Source organism: Ipomoea triloba, chromosome 2 (genome assembly GCF_003576645.1).
Source record: "Ipomoea triloba cultivar NCNSP0323 chromosome 2, ASM357664v1".
Classification (NCBI taxonomy): domain Eukaryota; kingdom Viridiplantae; phylum Streptophyta; class Magnoliopsida; order Solanales; family Convolvulaceae; genus Ipomoea; species Ipomoea triloba.
In genome coordinates this window covers 4575813-4597509 of record NC_044917.1, presented here as the reverse complement: position 1 = coordinate 4597509, position 21697 = coordinate 4575813, and the positions used below count along the sequence as shown (strand labels likewise).

Genomic DNA, 21697 nt, shown 5'->3' with positions numbered 1-21697 from the left:
AAAGATGACATGACGTAACTCAAACATATATTAATCTAACCAAAAATGAAAAAAAAATAAAATGAAAAATACTACATTCCTGCCATATATTTCTCTTCTTTTTTTCTGTCTTTTCTCCCTTTCATAAGCTTATTAGAATCATTATATAAAATGCAAACACGAAACAATTGAATCATAATATAAAAAGCAGACATGAAACAAGTCAAGACCTTCACGTTTAAAATAGCTCCCGAAAGAAAACGAAACACAAAATAAATTTTAAAAAAGAGAGAAATAAAAAAGAAGAAGAAGAAAAAAGCCAAAATCCATATTTTTTTTGTAAGATATATATGTCACGTAGTAAATACAATTTACTTTACGTGACAAACTTGAGTATCTCCTGTAACCGCATGCCATCAATGCAGTAGTTGTATGTCACAATTAATCTACTTTTTAAAATTTATTATTCCATCATCATCAGTTAATAAATGTGACTACCATATAATTTCATTATTTAATTAAAATAGTTTACAAGAGAAAAAAGAAAATTTTATGTTGAGATAAGATGTTTGAATAAGAAAATTAATTACGTGTTAGTCATATTTATTAAACAGTGAAATAATAAAAAAAATTAAATGAATAACTAATTATAGAAAACACATAAATTTGTTTGTCAATTATTTCAAGTATAATGTAATAATAATAACAATTGATGGGGTGTGTGGCCTTATTAGACCATTGCATCCACAATAGTAATTTTTATGTGATTTTTGCACTCTAAAATTTAGTGTGAAGATTTTTAACAAATGGAGAACAAGGTTTTTGGTGAGTTTTTATTATTAGAAGAAAGTGATTTTTTTTGTGTGTGTGTGTGTGATTGTTTTTATTTTAGTCTAGGTAAATGGACTGGACCAAATACAAAAAACAACAACAACAATAATATATTAAATTGAAAAATGCTAAAACTAAAATAAAATAAAATAGTTTATGAAAATGTCCTTGAAATTTCAATGTGCAATGTCAGTGCAAACTAATCGCATATGCAACTCAAAACACCAAAAAAGTTTCCACCAAAAAATGAGTATTTTCACGTCAAATTAATTTTATTCATCCCCAACCCATCCATTGCACTAAATTTTTACACCAAATGTTATTCTACACTAAAATAATTTGGTTTCTCAAAATTTAAAAATTTATTAGTTTGAATTTAATTAGTTGAATATAAAATATAATTTGTGATGTAAATAATAATATTTAGTACAATTTAATTTCGTTAAAATTATGTTTTATGTTGTTTAATTTTTAATTAATTTATATTCAATACTAGTCTTGTTTTTTCCGAAGTATTGACTCTTTAGACTGCAACAGATAGATAAAATATGGAATATATACTACATACCTTGTAATAGAGTCAATAACACTAAAAATAACTTACATTTAATTAAGTGATTTAACTTCAAAAAAAAAATACAAACTAAACCCAAAATCCGAAAATTGATCATCATAATACCATTTATTTAAAACTTTGAACAGATGCACAAAAACGCTACTGAAAAGAAAAAGCAAAAGCAAAATAAAGCAAAACAAGAGAGGGAGGATAATCATAAGTCATGTGATTAACTCTGTCACAATTTATGTGACATCAGTGTTTCTGACAAGAGATTTTGTGTTTTCTGCACCCAAGAGAAAAAAAAAAAAAAAAATGACAAGGAACGATTTGAGATTTTTTCTAAATTTTTTTTTTTTAATTTGGACTGATTTGAACGATTTATAATTATTTCGCTTAAAACAACAACATTTTATATAAGAATGCAGCAGAATAGCACATTACAAGCACTCTTACTTCCCGTACATATATTACACATGCATACATGGGTTAAGTATTGCCTAAACCAATACATTATTAGATTACAACTTTAAATAAAAAGTAATAATAAAATAAATTTTTAAAACAAAATAAAAGTAATATATAGGTTGGCACAACATTGGCCATATTGTTGTCTAGAATTATATGTACGTGAATTAGATAATTTGATCAATTATGAGTTTAAAAAACTAAAAAGTACCCACAATCATTACTAAGTAAAACGAGATTAATGCATGGTAGGGGGAACAAAAAGATGCATGGTATAAAATCTTTACTCTTTTTTAATTTTGATGACACTAAATAGACTAACTAACTTTATGAAATTTCCTTTATAATCCCAGTATATATATGGAAACAAAATTGAGAAGTGATTTTATAAAATGAATCTACCTTAGCTTTATAAAGGGCTTAAAGAAAAGTTGCTAGGCGCACACAAAAAAAAAAGTTGCTAGTTTATGATCCCATATACTCTACATACCTTGAATTATGAGCTTACAAAACATTTTAACTAAACTCAAAATCTGCAAATTGATAATCATAATCACATTTATTTAATCTGACTAAGATCAGACCAGCTTAGTAGCTAGCTAGCTTACCAACATCTAGTAGGTTTCCATTCGGAAAAGTCCATAAACTATTCCGTAACGTACGTACTATACAGATGGAAAGGTCCTTTATATTTGACCAATGACGACTTCACCAAATGAAATGTACGTGACTTCTTATAACATGCATCGTCCAACTTTAAGCAGCAACGATGTCATAAAGTAACTCAAATATATATTAATCTAACCAAAAATTGGGGAAAAAAAACTACAATCCTTCACATTCATCTTCTTTTCCTGTCTTTTCTCCCTTTTATAAGCTTATTAGAATCATCATTATATAAAAAGCAAACACGAAACAATTGCATCATAATATAAAAAGCAGACATGAAACAATTCAAGACCTTCACGTTTAAAATATCTCCGGAAAGAAAACGAAACACAAAATAAATTTAAAAAAAAATCAGTGAGAGAAAGAAAAAGAAGACGAAAAGAGAGCCAAAATCCATAGAATATTTTGTAAGATAGATATATATGTCACGTAGTAAACACAATTCCCTTTAAGTGACAATTATGAATATCTTCGGTAATCACACGCCAGACCACACTCTTAGTCATAATTGAAGTCTGAGTTGTTGCACTAAATAACAAGCTAAGCACTTTAACAGCCAGGTGAATACAGATTACAGAAGGAGCTTCACACAATAACTCCAACAATGGTAGTCATCATAATCAAGTTCATCTCCCTCATCATACTTATGTACCTAGCTGAGTAGCTGTATCTATAAATCGGAACCATTATTTCAATACAATCTTGAATTGTTTGCTTAACTTTAATTCCATTCCTATATAAACCCTAGCTATTCCTCCGATCCGCTTCCATGGCTGCCCTGGTTCAAAGCAACCAACCAAGCTCATCAATGGAGGCCGAAATGGTAGATCGTATCTCCGACTTGCCGATCCCCATTTTGCATCACATTCTATCATTCCTCCCCACAAGAGAAGTAGTTCGCACCTGCGTTCTTTCCAAACACTGGCACTCTACTTCTTCTTCCTTCCCCATCCTGGAGTTTGATATATACGACGTCAGATCATATCGGCGGGGTTCCTATAATAATCCCATAAAAGACGAAGAATTTCTGAGGTGGGTGGATGCGAGAGTTCAAAGGTTGTACGAAACAAACACCAGCATCGTTAGCTTGACGGTGGCGGTGGACCTGTTAGATCCTCGGATTTTCCGAGCAATAGAGCGTGCCATGGAGAGAAATGTTCAACAACTCGATCTGGATTTTGATTTTCTCTACGGTAGCTTCAAACACCAAAACATGCTTTACTACTCTGCTAGATCAGTAATTGTGTATAAGCTGGGAGGGATAGATCTCCACCTTCCCGATCTCCTTCGTGGCTGCCCTTTACTCCAAGAATTGAACCTCAGGAGTTGTCTTCTCCAGGAAACAACAATTGTTAACGACGCTAACAACCTCAAAACATTGGTGTTCAAGAACTGCCGTGGCATGCGGGATTTCGCGATTAGGGCACCAAATCTCGAATCTTTCGCCTACACCGGTGGTCCCATTTGTGCCATCCACCTCGCCCAGACCTCCTCTCTCAAGAATCTCAGATTGAGCCATTTTATATCTTATCAGTGGCTGGAAAACCTGATGCGAGGTTGCCCCAACCTGGAATTTCTCAAAATCTATTGCAACGGGTGGGAGAGAATGACGATTTGTCACCAACGGTTAAAGACCTTGAAGCTTCATGACTGGACCAGCGGTGGGTTTATCAAGATTGACACGCCGGAGCTACTTCATTTTACATATCACGGTACAACTAAGCCTTTTTATACGTTCAATTACTCGGCTTCTCTCAAGGCCACTCTTAACTTGTTTCGGTACGAGGAAGATGATGCTCCATGGTTTGCCAGTCTAAGGAAAATGTTGCGGTGGTTTTCTCAGTGTGAAACCCTACAACTTGCTCCTCACTTCCACCCAGAGGTAATAAATTAAATAGAGTTAATACCCAATATAGTCCTCGACTGTAGTGGTTTTACTCAGTTTAGTCCTAAGTGACTTGTTGTACTCTTTTTAGTCCTCGACTTTAATAGTTTTACTCACTTTAGTCTTCTGTTAAGAATTCTGTTTGTTGGGTGTTAATAGCAAGGTTAACATGGTAATTTCATTTCTATTTTGTTTTTTATCAAATTAATTATTAATTATATGTCCTAATTTATCTCTATCTTAGTATCTCTAATGTATTGATACTACAGGAACAGAATGCTAATTGATTGAGTTTGAATTCATTACTGTTAATGCTATTTGCTAATTATTTGCTAATTGCTTTGTGTTTGGATTCATTTGAAAATAACTAAAAATGCTTCTATTTGAATTCATTTGAAAAGTGATCAGAATTTCAATATGCCAAAGTTAACTAATTGCTCATTATTTGCTAACTGTTTTTTCTTTTTTTTCCTAAAGTATTATAATTTACTTTGTCTTTAGTATGCAATTGTGTAAATATATATAGAACATATAATTAATAATTAATTTGATAAAAAAAATAAAATAGAAATGAAATTACCATGTTAACCTTGTTATTAACACCCAACAAACAGAATTCTTAACAGAGGACTAAAGTGGGTAAAATCATTAAAGTCGAGGACTAAATAGAGTACAAAAAGTCATTTATGACTAAATTGAGTAAAACCACTATAGTCGAGAACTATATTGGGTATTAACTCAAATTAAATATATATTGTAACTTTAATTTCTATATATATATATATATAAGTTAGTTTTACTTAGGCCTTCTTCAATTGTTACGTTTTCTGCACAAGTTTTTAGATTTCACCTAAGGAGGAAGGGGAAGCAAAAGGAAAAAAAAAAAAAACTTAAAAAGAAAATGTCAAAAAACTAAAAAGGAAAAAAAAAACATGAAAATGGTCTCTTTAACGGGCGCGAATGCTGTCTGTGGTGCAGCTTTTTCAACCTGGGCGGGCCCACCTTTTTTTTCTTTTCCAAAAACTCGTGTTTGCATTAGAAAAAGTGAAAAACATCACAAAAATTTCATTCATTTATTTGTAAAAAAATTTGTGGTTAATTTTTTTTTTTTGGCCTAAAAATTTGTGTCAAAATTAACAAGTGGGAAAAGCCTTAGTATCAACAAAATATTATCCTTAATTAAGCTAATTTCTAGCTTATTAATTTGATTCAATTCATTCTTGAAGGATCTTATTTTTGGGATGGATATTAGAGACAACAGTATTCCATTGGTGTATGGACTAAAGAATTTGGAGATACAATTCCGAACCCGCAGGCAGGTGCCATTTATAGAGCTCATTGACACCTATCTTTGGTTGTGTCCACATTTGGAGACATTGAAGATAGCATGTAAAGACACAGAGGAAGCAGCGTTTAAGGTAACTAGTACTGTCTAATTAATAATTAAAGAATATAATTTCACTTAATTATTATTTTTCATGTTATATTTCTAATTAAATTAAATACCAACTGTGGGTACTTGATTTAATATATAGTTTGAACGGGAGCATAGGAATATGGCACTGTGTTGTGCTGAACATCTCGGGGAGTGTTGGAAGTTCTCCGTGAAGAAAGTGACTTTGACGAGTTATGTTGGACGAAACACCGATAAAAAGTCATTGTTGTCATATTTTCAACAGGTCTCAGCCGCTATGGAAACACTGGAAGACTCGTCGGACCACTCTAAATTGATTGCGGAGGAGTCATCTTTTTTCTTTTAGTGGATTTATGAGAGTTGTATAGCATGGCATTCAACTCAAATTAAATTTTTATTCTATTCCATCAATCTGCTATTTGTAATTAGGCATATACACGCACGCTACGTGCACGTTGTACACATTGTATATATATGCATCATGCATTTATGTGTGCGCAATATTGGCATTCCGAATGTGATGATGAGCTTGTGATCTTATGATGTTTCTAGCCTATCAACTGTATTTACCACGGTGACCTCGCTGTTATAATATTACTGCGACAACGAAATTTCAATTATGACTAGGAATCTGGTTCTTGATCACTAGGAGTTTGACTAGAGTTTAGGAGACCTAATAACATACAATTAATGTATTGATGGCATGTGATTATCGGAGATACTCACATTTGTTACGTAAAGTAAATTGTGTTTACTACATGACATATCTATCTTACAAAAAAAATTATATGGATTTTGGATTTCTTTTTGTCTTTCTTTTTTATTTCGCTCACTGATTTTTATTTATTTATTTATTTTGTGTTTCGTGTTCTTTCGGGAGCTATTTTAACCGTGAAGGTCTTGAATTGTTTCATGTCTGCTTTTTATATTATGATTCAATAATTGTTTCGTGTTTGCTTTTTATATAATGATTCTAATAAGCTTATGAAATGGAGAAAACTAAAGGCAGAAAAAGAAGAGGAATGTCTGGCAGCAATGTAGTTTTTTTTTTTTTTTTTTTTTTTTTTTTTTTTTTAACATTTCTGGTTATATTAATATATGTTTGAGTTATGCACGTTGGACAATGCATGTTAGAAGTCACACACATTTCATTTGGTGAAGCCGTCACCGATTGGAAACAAAGGACCTTTCGATCTGTACGTACATTACAAAGGCATTGTGCTGTGCTGAACATCCCGGGGAGTGTTGGAAGTTCTCTGTGAAGAAAGTGACTTTGACGAGTTATGTTGGACGAAACACCGATAAAAAGTAATTGTTGTCATATTTTTCAACGGGTCTCGGCCGCTATGAAGACACTAGAAGACTCATCGGACCACTCTAAATTGGTTGTGGAAGAGTCTCCTTTTCTTAGTGGATTTATGGGAATTGTATAGTATGCAATTATGCATGACATTCAACTCAAACTAAATTTTTATTCTATTCCTTCAATCAGCTATTTTTTATTAAGTTATATATACATTAGGCATACACGCACGCAGCACGCTACGTGCACATTGTATATATATGCAAGTCTAAGTGGCATTTTTATTTTTATTTATTAATTCCATTCGTATATAAACCCTAGCTATATATTCCTCCGATCCGCTTCATTCCATGGCTGCACTGATTCAAAACAACCAACCAAGCACATCAATGGAGGCCGAAATGGTAGATCGTATCTCCGACTTGCCGATCCCCATTTTGCATCACATTCTATCCTTCCTCCCCACAAGAGATGTAGTTCGCACCTGCGTTCTTTCCAAACACTGGAGCTCTACTTCTTCTTCCTTCCCCATCCTGGAGTTTGATATATACGACTTCAGATCATATCGGTGGGGTTCCTATAATAATCCCATAAAAGACGAAGAATTTCTGAGGTGGGTGGATGCAAGAGTTGAAAGGTTGTGCGAAACAACAGACACCAACATCCTTAGGTTGAAGGTGAGGGTGGACCTGTTAGATCCTCGGATTGTCCGAGCAATAGAGCGTGCCATGGAGAGAAATGTTGAAGAACTCGATCTGGCTTTTCTTTCTCTCTACGGAGACTACTTCAAACACAAGCACATACTTTACTCTGCGAGGTCGGTGGTTGTGTATAAGCTGAAAGGGATAAATCTCAACCTTCCCGATCTACTTCGTGGCTGCCCTTTACTCCAAGAATTGAATCTCAGGGATTGTTTTCTTCTCCAGGAAACCACCATTGTTAATAATGATGCTAATAACCTCAAAACGTTGGTGTTCAAGAAGTGCATTTGCATGCATAGGGATAATCTCGTCATTATTCGGGCACCAAATCTTGAATCTTTCGCCTACACCGGTGGTTCCTTTTGTGCCATCCATATTGATTTTGCCCAGACCTCCTCTCTCAAGAGTGTGAATTTGAGCCATATTTCCATATCTGAAGAGTGGCTGGAAAACCTGATCCGAGGTTGTCCCAAACTGGAGTTTCTCAAACTCTATTGCAACAACAGGTTGGAGAGAATAGAAATTTGTCACCAACGGTTAAAGACCTTGAAGCTTTATGGCTGTAGCAGCAATTCACCAGGGTCGTTAATAATCAAGATCGACACGCCGGAGCTACTTCATTTTAGATACAATGGTCCAGCTATGCCTTTTTATATGTTCAATTATTCGGCTTCTCTCAAGGCCACTCTTAACTTGTTTCGCCACGTGAAAGATGATGCTACATGGTTTGCCAGTCTAAAGAAAATGTTGCAGTGCTTTTCTGAGTGTGAAACCCTACAACTTGCTCATAACTTCTACCCACAGGTAATAAATTTAAAATATATTATGACTTTAATTTCTATATATATATATATATAAAGTTAGTTTTACTTAGTATCAACAAAATATTAATTATCCTTAAGCTGATTTCTAGCTTATTTGCTTTACTTCATTCTTGAAGGATCTAATTTTTGGGATGGATATTAGAGACAACAGTATTCCATTGGTTTATGGACTAAAGAATTTGGAGATACAATTCCCATTCTGCAGGCCGAGAAGTCATGTGCCGTTTATAGAGCTCATTGACGCCTATCTTTGGTTGTGTCCACATCTGGAGACATTGAAGATAACATCTGAAGCCACGGAGGAAGTAGCAGCGTTTAAGGTAAATATAATAGTGTCTAAATTAAAGAATTATTTCACTTATATTATTTTTCATTTTATATTTCTTATTAAATTAAATACCAACTGTGGCCACTTGGTTAAATAGTTTGAACGGGAGCATAGGAATATGTCATTGTGCGGTGCTGAACATCGCGGAGAGTGTTGGAAATTCTGTGTGAAGAAAGTGACTTTGGCTAGCTATGTTGGACGAGAGAGCGATAAAGAGCGGTTGTTGTCAACGTGTATTAGGTTGCGGAGGAGTTACATTTTCTTAGTGGATTTATGAGAGTCGTATAGTATTAGATTCAACTCAAATTAAATTTGTATTCTATTCCATCAATCATCTATTTCTTATGTTATATATACACTTAGGCCTTCTCCATTATATTATTGGGTTTTAATGAGATTTTGGAACAATAAAATTTGTGGGGGTGAGTTTTTAACAAATGTGGGATGTGATTTTTCTGAAAATTTTTCTCCTTCAAAATTGGGGTTCTTGGCCATGGAGGAGAAGCTTTGCACCTCACGTGACTTCTAACATGCATCGTCCAAACTTTACACGCAAAGATGACATAATGTAATTCAAATATACATTAATCTAACCAAAAATGGAAAAAAAAATACTACATTTTTGCCAGATATTTCTCTAATTTTTACTGTCTTTTCACAATTTACTTTATTACATAACAAACGTGAACGTGAGTATCTCCAGTAACGGCATGCCATCAATATAGTAGTGGTATGTCATTAGGTCTCCTACCCGGCCCTAATCAAATTCCTAGTGAAGAAATAACTGACTCCTAATCATACAGTAGTTATATGTAATTAGGTATCCTACCCAGCCCTAATCAAATTAAATTCTCCTAATCATAATTGAAGTCTAACTGTTGCGCTAAATAACAAGCACTTTAATATTATAATCCCCTGGTGAATACAGAAGGAGCTTGACACAACAGCTCCAACAATGGTAGTCATCATAATCAACTTCATCTTCCTCATCATACGTACGTAACCATTTCAATACAATCGTGTTTGCTTAACTTTAATTCCGATCCATTCGTATATATAAACCCTATTCCTCCTATCCACTTCCTTCCATATATGGCTGCACTTATTCAAAACAACCAACCAAGCACATCAATGGTAGATCGTATCTCCGACTTACCGATCCCCATTTTGCATCACATTCTATCGTTCCTCCCCACAAGAGATGTAGTTCGCACCTGCGTTCTTTCCAAACACTGGCACTCTACTTCTTCTTCCTTCCCCATCCTGGAGTTTGATATATACGACTTCAGATCACATGGGGATTCAAATAATCCCATAAAAAACGAAGCATTTCTCAGGTGGGTGGATGCAAGAGTTCAAAGGTTGTACGAAACAACAGACACCAACATCCTTAGGTTGAAGGTGATGGTGGACCTTTTAGATCCTCGGATTTTCCGAGCAATAGAGCGTGCCATGGAAAGAAATGTTGAAGAACTCGATCTGGCTTTTCATTTGCTCTACGGCAGCTTCAAACACCAAAACATGCTTTACTACTCTGCTAGGTCAGTGGTTGTGTATAAGCTGGGAGGGATAGATCTCAACCTTCTCGATCTCCTTCGTGGCTGCCCTTTAGTCCAAGAATTGAACCTCAGGAGTTGTCTTCTCCAGGAAACAACAATTGTTAGCGATGCTAACAACCTCAAAACATTGGTGTTCAAGAACTGCCATGGCATGCGGGATTTCGTGATTCGGGCACCAAATCTCGAATCTTTCGCCTACACCGGTGGGTCCTTTTGTGCCATCCATCTTGCCCAGCCCTCCTCTCTCAAGAATGTCAGATTGGGCCATTTTATATCTGATCAGTGGCTGGAAAACCTGATCCGAGGTTGCCCCAAACTGGAATTTCTCAAAATCAATTGCAGCGGGTTGGAGAGAATAGCGATTTGTCACCAACGGTTAAAGAGCTTGAAGCTTTATGACTGTACCAGCAATTCAGGGTTAATCAAGATTGACACGCCGGAGCTACTTCATTTTGCATACAACGGTACAACTATGCCTTTTTATATGTTCAATTATTCGGCTTCCCTCAAGGCCACTCTTAAGTTGTTTCGTTACGATGAAGATGATGCTCGATGGTTTGCCAATCTAAGGAAAATGTTGCAGTGGTTTTCTGAATGTGAAACCCTACAACTTGCTCCTGACTTCTACCCAGAGGTAATAAATCAAAAATATATTATAACTTTAATTTCTATAATATATATATATATATATATATATATATATATATATAGGGTTGCACTCTGGTGCGAACTCTCGCCCAGGTAGGAAATGAGAACGCTCCATAGCCGTCCACGTGTCCAGATCAAGCAATTTTTTAAAAAATGACGCGGTGGCATTTTCGTAAATAACTAGAACTTTGGTGCACCTAGTTTCACTTAAAAGTGCACCTAGTTTCACTATAAGTGCACCTATTTTCGCATCTATTTTCACTTACAAGTGCAAGTAATTTATCTTATTAATATTCATGCACCTATTTTCGCAAATACTTTCATTTACAAATACAAGTAATTTACCTTATTAATATTGATGCACCTGGGTGCAACCTAGCACCTAGTTATAACATAGGTTGCACCTAGTTATAACAGTAGGTGCACTTAGTATTGATGCTCACTGTACAATTCACTTGCACCTGTAATACATTTTACTTGCATCTGCAATACATTTACTTGCACTTGTGTAAGTAATTTACTTTGTTAACATTCATGCACCTGGTTTCAACCTATGTGCACCTAGTTATAGCAATAGGTGCACCTAGTTATAACATTAGGTGCACTTAGTATTGATGCTCATTGTACAATTTACCTGCACTTGTAATACATTTTACTTGCACGTGTGCACCTATTTTCACTTGCAGATGCAAGTAATTTACCTTGTTAACATTTATGCACCTGGGTGCACCTATGTGCACCTAGTTATAACATGATGTGCACCAAGTTATAACGTTAGGTGTAACTACATTCCGGACACGTGGCGCGCTGTGATTTGTCCGCATTTCTCTCCTGGGCGACCAGTATGCATTTGAACGCGATCCTATATATATATATATATATATATATATATATATATATATATATATATATATATATATATATATATATATATATATATATAAAAGGTAAGTTAACATGCGGTAGGTGTGCAATAGGTGTGAGGCCGCCTTAAAAAAGCACCAATGGCCTTATACTACAAAAACACACAATACACCAAAAAAATGCATCACACCTAATTGTGTTTTCTGAACACTGTGTGGTACTTTTATACATACCTAATAGTGCGTTTTTTGTTATGAGTACCATTGTTTTCTGAAATAGACTATATATATATATATATATATATATATATATATATATATAGGGTCATGTTCAAGTGTGGCCGTGCCCTTACGTGCGGCCGTGCGGTTTACACCACTCAATGTTAAGAAATGCACTACTCAGTAACATTGAGTGGTGTATTTCATATTAAGAAATGCATTTTCATTGTGGTGCATTTCGTAACATTGAGTTGTGCATTTCTTAACATTGAGTGGTGTAAACCGCACGGCCGCACGTAAGGGCGCGGCCACATTTGAATAGAAATCTATATATATATATATATATATATATATATATATATATAAGTTAGTTTTACTTAGTATCAACCAAATATTAATTATCCTTTAAGTTAATTTCTAGCTTATTTGCTTCAATTCATTCTTGAAGGATCTAATTTTTGGGATGGATATTAGAGACAACAGTATTCCATTTGTGTATGGACTAAAGAATTTGGAGATACAAATCCCATTCTGCTGGCCGAGAAGTCCTGTGCCGTTTATAGAGCTCATTGACACCTATCTTTGGTTGTGTCCACATTTGGAGACACTGAAGATAGCATCTGAAGACACAGAGGAAGAGGAAGCAGCGTTTAAGGTAAATAGTGTGTAATTAATCAAAGAATATAATTTCACTTAATTGTTATTTTTGATTTTATATTTCTAATTAAATTAAATACCAACCGTGGGTACTTGGTTTAATATATAGTTTGAACGGGAGCATAGGAATATGGCATTGTGTTGTGCTGAACATCCCGGGGAGTGTTGGAAATTCTCCATGAAGAAAGTGACTTTGGTGAGCTATGTTAGCCGAAAGACCGATAAAAAGTTGTTGTTGTCATATTTTCAACAGGTCCTCGGTCGCTATGGAGACCGTGGAAGACTCGTCGGACCACTCTAAATTTGTAGCTGAGGAATCACCTTTTCTTAGTGATTTATGAGAATCGTATAGTATGACATTCAACTCACATTGTATATATATGCATGCATGTGTGCGCAATATTGACATTCAAAATGAAATGATAAGCTTGTGGTCTTAGGATGTTTCTAGGGTTCTAAATTTAATTTTGATATTTATCAAAACCCTATGTATGTATACTTACAGGTTGAGCACGTGCATGTAATGTGCTATTATTGCGTGTTTTAATTTATAGAATCTGTGCTTTGTTTTGAATCTTGTTGACAACTTAAATTTATATGATTTCTTTGTTTCTCTTTCTAATATGGAAAAAAATAGGTAATGATCTATTGCCAAAAAAAAGTCTCTAGCTTATGATCCCATAAGCAGATAAGCTCATCTATACCTTGAATTATGAGCTTGCAAACCTTGCTCGAAACACTTCAATTTTTTAGTAATTAGGAATAATAGAAAAATATTAAATATTATTAATTACTCCGTAATATATTCATCATGTGTTGCTACGTACGTGATTTGGTCAAAAGGGAACTGAAAAATGGATATGCGGACTTTAGGCACCAGACATATACTGTTATTAAAAAAAAGGATAAAACTTTAAATGTTACTGATAAGTATTTAACTCATATATACCACTTACATAAAAAAAAAATTAAAATTAAAAATTTAACCACTTCACTGTATTATCAACTTATTAATTTTTCATTTTATTTAAATACAAAAATACAAATTTAATCTTTTATATATATATATATATCAACCAATATCATCCATTAAAAAATAGATCTACGGATAAGATTAATTGAACGGATTAAAAATGTGTCTATGCCTATAAGAAATTGTTTCAGCTATCGTGGGAGGTCGGTGTAGTATAGTGGTGAGTATTCTTGCGGCGGGTGACTTGGGTTTGATCCCTGGTAACGTGGAACTGTGTTGTCGTCGTTTCCTTTACTTTGTTTCTATTAACTAAACTTTTACTTGAATTATCATCGAAAGTCGTTGTAGTATAGTGGTGAGTATTCCCGCCTGTCACGCGGGTGACCCGGGTTCGATCCCCGGCAACGGCGTTGTGTTTTAGTTTTTGCAAGTTTGCGCTTTCTTGGCAGGGCAACCAAAATGTCCGACCTGCCGGATTCGAACCAGCGACCTAAGGATTCCAGTTCAAATTCAACTACAGTCCTCCGCTCTACCAACTGAGCTAAGGTCGGAATGGTTTCTTCACTGGGTATTGGCTTATTGGTTAAAGGCTTCCTTACATTCAATAACACTACTTGGTTCATTGGGGTGCCAAACTGCCAATTCAATCCAAAGTTAATCTTGCATTATAATGTGTGCATATTAAAACTGTATTCTGTGCAAAATAAAGATATATTTAATATGTATACATCATAATGTCTAATATGCACACGCGTTTTTAATCTCCCAATTAATCTTATTCATAGATATATTTTTTTAATGGATGAGATTAGTTCTAATGGAATCACATCCCTATATGACTATATATGTGTGTGTGTCTATATATATAATAATTTTGGTAGTCAATTTAGATATATTATCATTTAAAATTAATTTAATATGAAAATTTGTGTGAGTTAATTTAGGTATATAATCGTATAGAATTAATTATATATTGATTTTTTTTTCTTTTTTAGAGTTAGCTAGTTAATAGTGTAGCAGAATGCTTAAAACTGTAGTTGATTATCTTCTAAATAACATGAGTTTTTTTTTTGGCCAATTATATAGTATGATGATATCTCTGATACTATTTCAAATGGGTGGTCACAAGATCAAACCATGATTGTTCATTTGTTCCAAAAAAAAAAAAAATTAAGTTCAATTATCATTAGCAATATTTTAAAATTTTAGTATTTAATATGGGTGATAGTCATGATGATATTGTAGAAAAAATTTATGTCTTTGCCAATTGCCTACAATGCCCCTTTCCAAAAAATGAAAAGAAGTCAAGATTTTTGTTTTATTATTATTAGTAGTAGTAGCCCTACGTTGCACGGAATAGATTTGTTATAATATTTTAAGAATATTTGAATCGATATACAATTATATAAATTATAACATCGAATATTATATAGCGCAATTGATGAAATTGGTTGGATCTATTATGTTTTCTTATGTTTTTCAAGCTTGAATTAAAGCAAATAATTGTCCAGTTACCCGTGCGAATTATATAGCGCAATGGCGAATTATATAGCACAATGGATGAAATTGGTTGGATCGATTCACGGATAATTTTATTATTATTATTATTATATATTTAGATAATAAAAATAAATATGAAATTATTTTTTAAAAAATCTAATATTGAACATGTACATTTATTTGATTATAAGATTAGTGCAAAAGTAACACTCAATTAATTGAATAATATATGACTTGTTTGTCTATAATTATCTTTAAAAGACCAAAACAATCCCTATTTGAAAAATAAGATTTGAAAATTTTATTGTTACATATTAACATCTCTTAAAATTATTATACGGAGTATTAAATATTTTGGATGATGATTTGGATGCCAAATAAGACTACTTGCTAAAACAAATAAAAAATGTTTAATTGTACTTGTTTGGTCTACTTGTACTTTTTTTTACCAGAATTCAATGATCTCTTTAAAACTTTTTAAATTTAAGAATTCAATTCCATTTTACTAACAAGTTTGAAAGCTTATTTGACCTGTATTTCACAATTACATTAATTATTAAGTCAATAATTATTTGATTGAATTCAAGCAAGAATAACATCACAAAATATAATCAATTCAAACTATCTTTTCAATTGCACTATATAATATTTTTTTTGAAAACGCACTATATAATATTTGATATTATAATTTATATAGTATAGTTATATATCGATCTAAATATTATAACAAATCCATTGCTTGCATCGCACGGGTAAAGATACTAGTATGGAGTAATAAAATTTATTGAACTGACCAAAAAAAGGGTATAAATTCACCCCAAACACCGGGTCGGGTTGGCAAGTTGAAACCACGGGGGTGTAGGATTACCCAAAACCCTCGTGCCTGTCCTCCTAGAACCCCAGGATTATCCGAAGCCATGTCGATTACCCTCTCAACATTCCGATCTCCGAACATATTTTTCAAAAAACCCATAAAACTCTCCTCACACCCCCCACTGTTCAATCGCCCTCATGACAATAACCAAGCTCCGTTTGACTCTTATCAACCCAGAACAAGCATATTGAGACTCAGAAATGCGCACAAATTTCCTGGGCTTCTCTCAACCAATCTTGGACTTTCAGTGACTAAGAATCATGGCTTTTTGGCTAAAGCTGAAAATAGGGGAGAAGGGACAGAGAATGGGGCGAATGAAGTTGAGATTGAGTCGCGTGGAGAGAGCTCTATGCCGGAGAGGTTCAGGCCTTTGACAAAGGAAGCTCCTGATAAGCCTGTGAGGTGGCCTTTTTTAATAGGTACTCAATTTTTTTTAAAAAATAATTCAATCATTATATGCTTTCTGATACTGCATTTTACCAACAGCGCTGCTTTGCTAGTTTAATTATATTTTGGTGTGAATCTTGAAATGTGCTTGTACTTTAATCCTCTATGGAAGAGGAAGTGAAGGTTTTAGTTCTATGGTTTTTGAGTAATGGGCTATTTCCTAGTTAATTAGGCTTACCTGTATTAGATTTACATACAGTTGATTAAGCTAAAATCCAAGAGAAAAGTACCTGGGAGTAATTAGTGTTTACCACAGAGAGAATCAGTGTGAAGAAGTGAGAGGTGACCTTGCTATATCAGAAAATATTACAAGTAGATTATGAATCAATCTGCTTTTTGTACTAGTAAGTTATTGAAACTAGTATATTTATCTGTTGATGGCTACTTGATGCTGGCTGTGCTAAGGGCCGTGAATAAAGAGAATTTGTTATTGGAGGTTTTTGGCAAGTTTCTGGCTGTAATGTACTTTAGCCAAAAGTACTAAAGGTGGAACTAATGTTTTTGGGACTACAATGAGTTTATTTTTGTTTCTCAATGTACTAATGTTGGTAGGATATTTTATAAACCTCTCTGTATTAATAGGCCCTAGGTTGGTGTCTTTTCAGGATTTTGTTAAGAATGTGATAATGCTATGAAACTTATAAATCATAAGCTAGGATCTCTCTTTGTAAACCATACCTCTGGAATTGAGATACACGTCTCCATTTCTTATTTCTATTGCTGAATCAATTTGATGGGCAGAAATAGGAGAATACTGCATAATTTAGTATATACAGTTACATGGTTGTCCAAACTCCAAATGTGAAGAGAGATTATTTGATTAGGTGGGAGTGTGTTACCAGATTGAAGATGGTGGGAGTATTTGGTAATGAGGTGTGCAAAAAAATCTTCTTTAGAACATACGAGATAGTGGTCATACACTCATACTAAGGAGTGCTTCTTCCTAGGTCATACTTTATAAGGAAGGTGATGCAGTCAAGGTATGAGTTACTTCAGAAGAAGTTAGATGCTATGAGGTATTTTTTCTATGTTACCTTTCTTTTCAAGCCTCAGGAAAGGTCATGAAGTGGCCTCTCTTTATTTCAGGTATTGATAATTCTTTGAAGTCTTGTCTTTGAATCATAATTATTGTTTTAGAGAAATGCTGTAGACTATCATGATCAAGCTAAATTTATGTAGTTTTAGAACTAAACTTTGTATAGTCAAGTGACCATGAATTTGTTGAAACAATTGTCTGTTTTCTGCCTCTCTGCTTTTACATTTTGTATTAAACCCCAAAGCACTACAGTTTTTTTTTTTTAAATATATATATATGTATACATACATCCCCAGACATGACAGTCTATGTGCTCCTTCTTATGCTAGTGCTTCTTGACAAGTGACATTCGACTTTTGGGTTGTAGTTTGTGATGGCTTACACCATACATTCTTTTGGCTAAATTTATTCTACCCTGCAAAGCAGTATATTACACTTGTCATTATTGTCATGTAGCCATAATGTATGTCCTGATTATTGTCAACAATTTGCAGTATTGGCCTTCCTTCTCTATGCCTGGAGGGCTGTCTTGTGGGAGCTGTCCATTTGGAAAGGGGTTGTGATGGGTTTCTTCCGGTTTATAGGAACTATGATGAAATTTGCTTTGGCCAATGTCCTCTACTACATATTACATCCAGTCACTGCCTCCCTTAGATTTGTTGAGACAATACTTCACATCATTCGAACTTTCTACTCAGGGGTAATCAAACAGGCTCCTATTCAAGAGCTAACAAAAATGATCATTTTTGCATCTTTAATACTTGCTATTGCCGAGGCCACTGTTCCAGATTCTGTGAACAGCCAGCCTTATCTTCTGACAGTTGCTGGTTTTATTGGATTTGTGGCTGCAAAAGGTTACATTTCCGAGCTTTTCTTTTGGACACTTCTGCTAGGCTTGTTTAGCTTTGGTCGGTGGGTTAAAAAGAGAGATTACGTGTCTTCCGCATTGCCAGTTGCAGCTGTATTAGCAGCAGTTGGAGAGCCTTGGATTCAAGCACTAGTAATGATTTCATATACCTCTTTGGCTATTGTTCAACACTCGAGGGAACGTGCAGATGGGAAGGAAGGCGAAGCCACCAATGAAGTTATAAGGGCTCCATTTCCTCTGCTATGTGTTGCATTGGCAATCGGTGTTCGACTTGCTGCAAATTGGGCTGGATATCGGCATTTGACTTGGATGATCGTTTGACAACCTCGCAAACTTTCATTGAATCAAGTATACTTACCTTTTGGCTTGTACAGTCTCTTAGGATTGCTGAAGTTTTTACGAATTTGGCATGGATATTTCCAGCATAATTAAATTTTGCTCTGTAATTCAGTTTCTTTCCTTGGTTTTTGTTGCGTTATTTGCTCTGGATATTCTGGCTTTCTTCAGTTCAATTTGGATTGCAGATCAAACAGTAAATTCTATAATGGCAAAATATATTGTCAAAACTTTCTTTCTTCTAGCTTTTTCTGGATAAATCCCCGGTTTCGGATAATGGCAAATGGTGTGTGTGTGTGTTTTTTTTTTCTTTTTTAATAGTAGTACATTTTTTTAAGTTGGGAAAATATAAAATAAATAGAGATTTTGTTTAATTAGTTCAATTTAAAGAGATGGAGTTCCTACTTTCTTTCTTTTTCTTTTTTCATTTTATTTTTATTTTCTTCATTTTTGGCTAGCCTCCTTCCCAGCGTTGTCATTTCCTCCCTAATCGGTAAATTATTGTGTGACTATCATAATGTTGCGTGAATCATAACAAAAAGTACATTTTTAATATATTAAAAATATATTATTTGTGTATTGAATGTATATTATACAAAATAATATACTTTCAGTATAAAAAAAATATTTTTTCTAAATATAATTTACAATTTTAATATATTAAAAGTGTGTATTGGACGTACATTATCTGATATCGATATGTCGAATTAATAAAAGATGGGCCTTGGTTTTCAAAAAAAAAAAAAAGATGGGCCTCGAGTTATTAGCCTATGGGCCGGAAAGGGATAACGATTGGCTTGACTCAGCCATCTCCTTCGGTAACCCGAAAACGCAAATTAGGGTTTTAGAAGCTCCTTCCTTTTTCTATATAAACCAAAACCCTCTCCTTACTGCCACATCCAAATTTCTGTGTTTATCTCTCAATGTGTGTTTGTGTTTTTGTACTTATCTAGTTCCGCACGTAGCCTCCCGGGCTCGTCTGAGATCAATTTGAAGAAGAAGAAGCCCCACTGCTCGTGCTAAATTAATCTCGCCGCTAGTGTTGCAGCTTAGCCCTTTGTACCTCTTTTCCATGGCTGATTTGTGTCAATTCAACGGTTACACTTGCTTTTTCTTGAAATATGTATCTTTGATTTGAATTTTATCGATTTTTCAATTGATCCATTGTTTGCCTCTCCTCACCTTTAGCTTCCTTTCTAATCGTCAATGAAAGCAGTGGCTAGTCATGGAGGCAAAGATTCATCGCTGATGTTACGTGGGGTATTCATTTTATGTTACTGATTTACTCCTAAGTACTTCTGCTATAGTTTCTATGTTTTCGAATTGCATTTGTAGTTTTGAACTTATGTTTTGGCTATGATTAAAATGGATTTATCCGCGCTTCTGAGATCAATCGATGAAGCAGAACAAATAAATGGTTGAATTTCTTAATATGAGCCTTTATTTTTTTTTTTTGTTTCAATATGCAGAAGTATCCTTTTTAGTTGTTAATTTGTGGCATTGATGATAAAAATTCAGCTTTCAAACGCCAGTTCTGCTTCTGAAAATACTTGATTGATAGAGCTGTTGTTTTATCTGAGCCTATTGTTTTCTTACTTCATGAGTTTTATGATATTCATCTTTGTTTTTTTGATTTTGAGTTTAAACTATACTCTTTGCTCTGCCTTATAGTGGGTGTAGGGTCTGACAAACTCAGAGATTCAGTGTTGTTTATCAGCTTCTTTCTGGCAATCTGACTGAGATTGGAGTTAAATGATAGCACAACATATCTTTTTGGTTGCATGTATAATTTGTAATTCATTGCCTGTGATGCTTTAATCCGTATTAATGAGGTGTAGTGGAGCCAAGTCCCTGCATTGCAGGGGGAACCTCCTTGGTGAAACTACATTCCAGAAGATCATGCTGGATTTTTCTGAGGCATTTAATCTATAGTCTATGCTTTCAAGAAATTATTTTTGTATTTGTACTGAGTTTATACTATGTGAATAACCCAAAAAGGTTTAATTTTGGTGATTGCAACTGATAAACTCATATATTGAGTGCTGTCCATCACCTCCTACCTTCGAATTTTCTACTGGAATGGAGTTAAATAACGGCACAACATCATGTTAATTATGAAGATTATAATGATTTGCTTTTAATTAGAGCAATGTTTGCATATCTATGATGTTGTAGTGTTCATTTTTCATGCTTTCAGGGTTCGGCGCGTTCAATGATTTCGTGGTGGTTGACAAGACTATGGATTCTGCGTCTTGGAAAGTCTTCTTAGGCTAAATTTGAAAGTGGGATGTACATTCATATAATCAAATTTGTACAGTAGTATGGATTACACAGTACACTTGTAATACTTATATTTTTGAATAATGATGAATCATGAAATTAGTTCGAATGTTTTATATCTTCTCTGCTTGTGCAATCATTAAATATGACATTCGCAACTAATACCTGTTAATTTCTTTACAATTAGCCATGAAAAAGAAATTGGAACTCACATAATTTTAATAAAAGAAAATAATAGAAATAAAGGAGCTAGATAAAAAAAATTGTTTGAATAACATTTTTTTTTCATATTTTCTCAAACATGAATAGATATTATTGTGTAAAAAAGATTTAAATTTTTACATTTGAAATGATACATTATTCAAAGAATTATTTGAACAATATTACTCTAATTAAATAGATGATGAAATTTTTGTTATATACACAATATTATTATAATAAATAGAAATGCATTTTTAAAGGAGAAATTGATAGATATC

At 33.9% G+C, this 21697-nt stretch overlaps 2 protein-coding genes, 1 long non-coding RNA gene and 8 other non-coding genes across 11 annotated transcripts; 10 read left to right on the top strand and 1 right to left on the bottom strand.

Moving 5' to 3' along the window:
• The first annotated feature begins 10050 nt into the window (after positions 1 to 10050).
• Positions 10051 to 13205, top strand: LOC116010116 (putative F-box/LRR-repeat protein At5g38386). Its single transcript, XM_031249387.1, has 3 exons — positions 10051 to 11151; positions 12696 to 12902; positions 13158 to 13205. The coding sequence occupies exons 1-3, from the start codon at positions 10051 to 10053 to the stop codon at positions 13203 to 13205; spliced, it is 1356 nt and encodes a 451-aa protein (XP_031105247.1).
• Positions 13206 to 14215: 1010 nt separating this feature from the next.
• Positions 14216 to 14287, top strand: TRNAD-GUC. Its single transcript has one exon. It is a non-coding gene; the product is annotated as a tRNA-Asp (tRNA).
• A 52-nt stretch (positions 14288 to 14339) lies between these two features.
• TRNAY-GUA lies at positions 14340 to 14428 on the bottom strand. Its single transcript is given in 2 exon segments — positions 14340 to 14375; positions 14392 to 14428. It is a non-coding gene; the product is annotated as a tRNA-Tyr (tRNA).
• A 1788-nt stretch (positions 14429 to 16216) lies between these two features.
• On the top strand, positions 16217 to 19176 carry LOC116005839. The gene is made up of 2 exons (XM_031246079.1): positions 16217 to 16670; positions 18229 to 19176. Exons 1-2 carry the CDS (start codon positions 16295 to 16297, stop codon positions 18921 to 18923), a joined length of 1071 nt encoding a protein of 356 aa, XP_031101939.1. The 5' UTR covers positions 16217 to 16294; the 3' UTR covers positions 18924 to 19176.
• Positions 19177 to 19793: 617 nt separating this feature from the next.
• On the top strand, positions 19794 to 21336 carry LOC116004465. Its single transcript, XR_004094804.1, has 2 exons — positions 19794 to 20198; positions 21136 to 21336. It is a non-coding gene; the product is annotated as an uncharacterized LOC116004465 (long non-coding RNA).
• LOC116011524 lies at positions 19894 to 20044 on the top strand. Its single transcript, XR_004097074.1, has one exon. It is a non-coding gene; the product is annotated as a small nucleolar RNA snoR134 (small nucleolar RNA).
• On the top strand, positions 20290 to 20378 carry LOC116011514. Its single transcript, XR_004097064.1, has one exon. It is a non-coding gene; the product is annotated as a small nucleolar RNA U36a (small nucleolar RNA).
• On the top strand, positions 20431 to 20524 carry LOC116011498. The gene has a single exon (XR_004097049.1). It is a non-coding gene; the product is annotated as a small nucleolar RNA Z223 (small nucleolar RNA).
• On the top strand, positions 20601 to 20707 carry LOC116011512. Its single transcript, XR_004097062.1, has one exon. It is a non-coding gene; the product is annotated as a small nucleolar RNA snoR97 (small nucleolar RNA).
• LOC116011499 lies at positions 20741 to 20857 on the top strand. Its single transcript, XR_004097050.1, has one exon. It is a non-coding gene; the product is annotated as a small nucleolar RNA Z278 (small nucleolar RNA).
• LOC116011513 lies at positions 20937 to 21044 on the top strand. The gene has a single exon (XR_004097063.1). It is a non-coding gene; the product is annotated as a small nucleolar RNA snoR97 (small nucleolar RNA).
• Positions 21337 to 21697: the final 361 nt, after the last annotated feature.

Excerpts from the sequence above, each read along its gene's own strand:
- LOC116010116 (XM_031249387.1), top strand. The coding sequence starts at position 10,051 with ATGGCTGCACTTATTCAAAACAACCAACCAAGCACATCAATGGTAGAT. Across the intron at positions 11,152-12,695 it reads CTCCTGACTTCTACCCAGAG|GATCTAATTTTTGGGATGGA; the intron begins GTAATAAATCAA and ends TCATTCTTGAAG. Across the intron at positions 12,903-13,157 it reads AAGAGGAAGCAGCGTTTAAG|GTCCTCGGTCGCTATGGAGA; the intron begins GTAAATAGTGTG and ends TATTTTCAACAG.
- LOC116005839 (XM_031246079.1), top strand. The coding sequence starts at position 16,295 with ATGTCGATTACCCTCTCAACATTCCGATCTCCGAACATATTTTTCAAA. Across the intron at positions 16,671-18,228 it reads GAGGTGGCCTTTTTTAATAG|TATTGGCCTTCCTTCTCTAT; the intron begins GTACTCAATTTT and ends AACAATTTGCAG.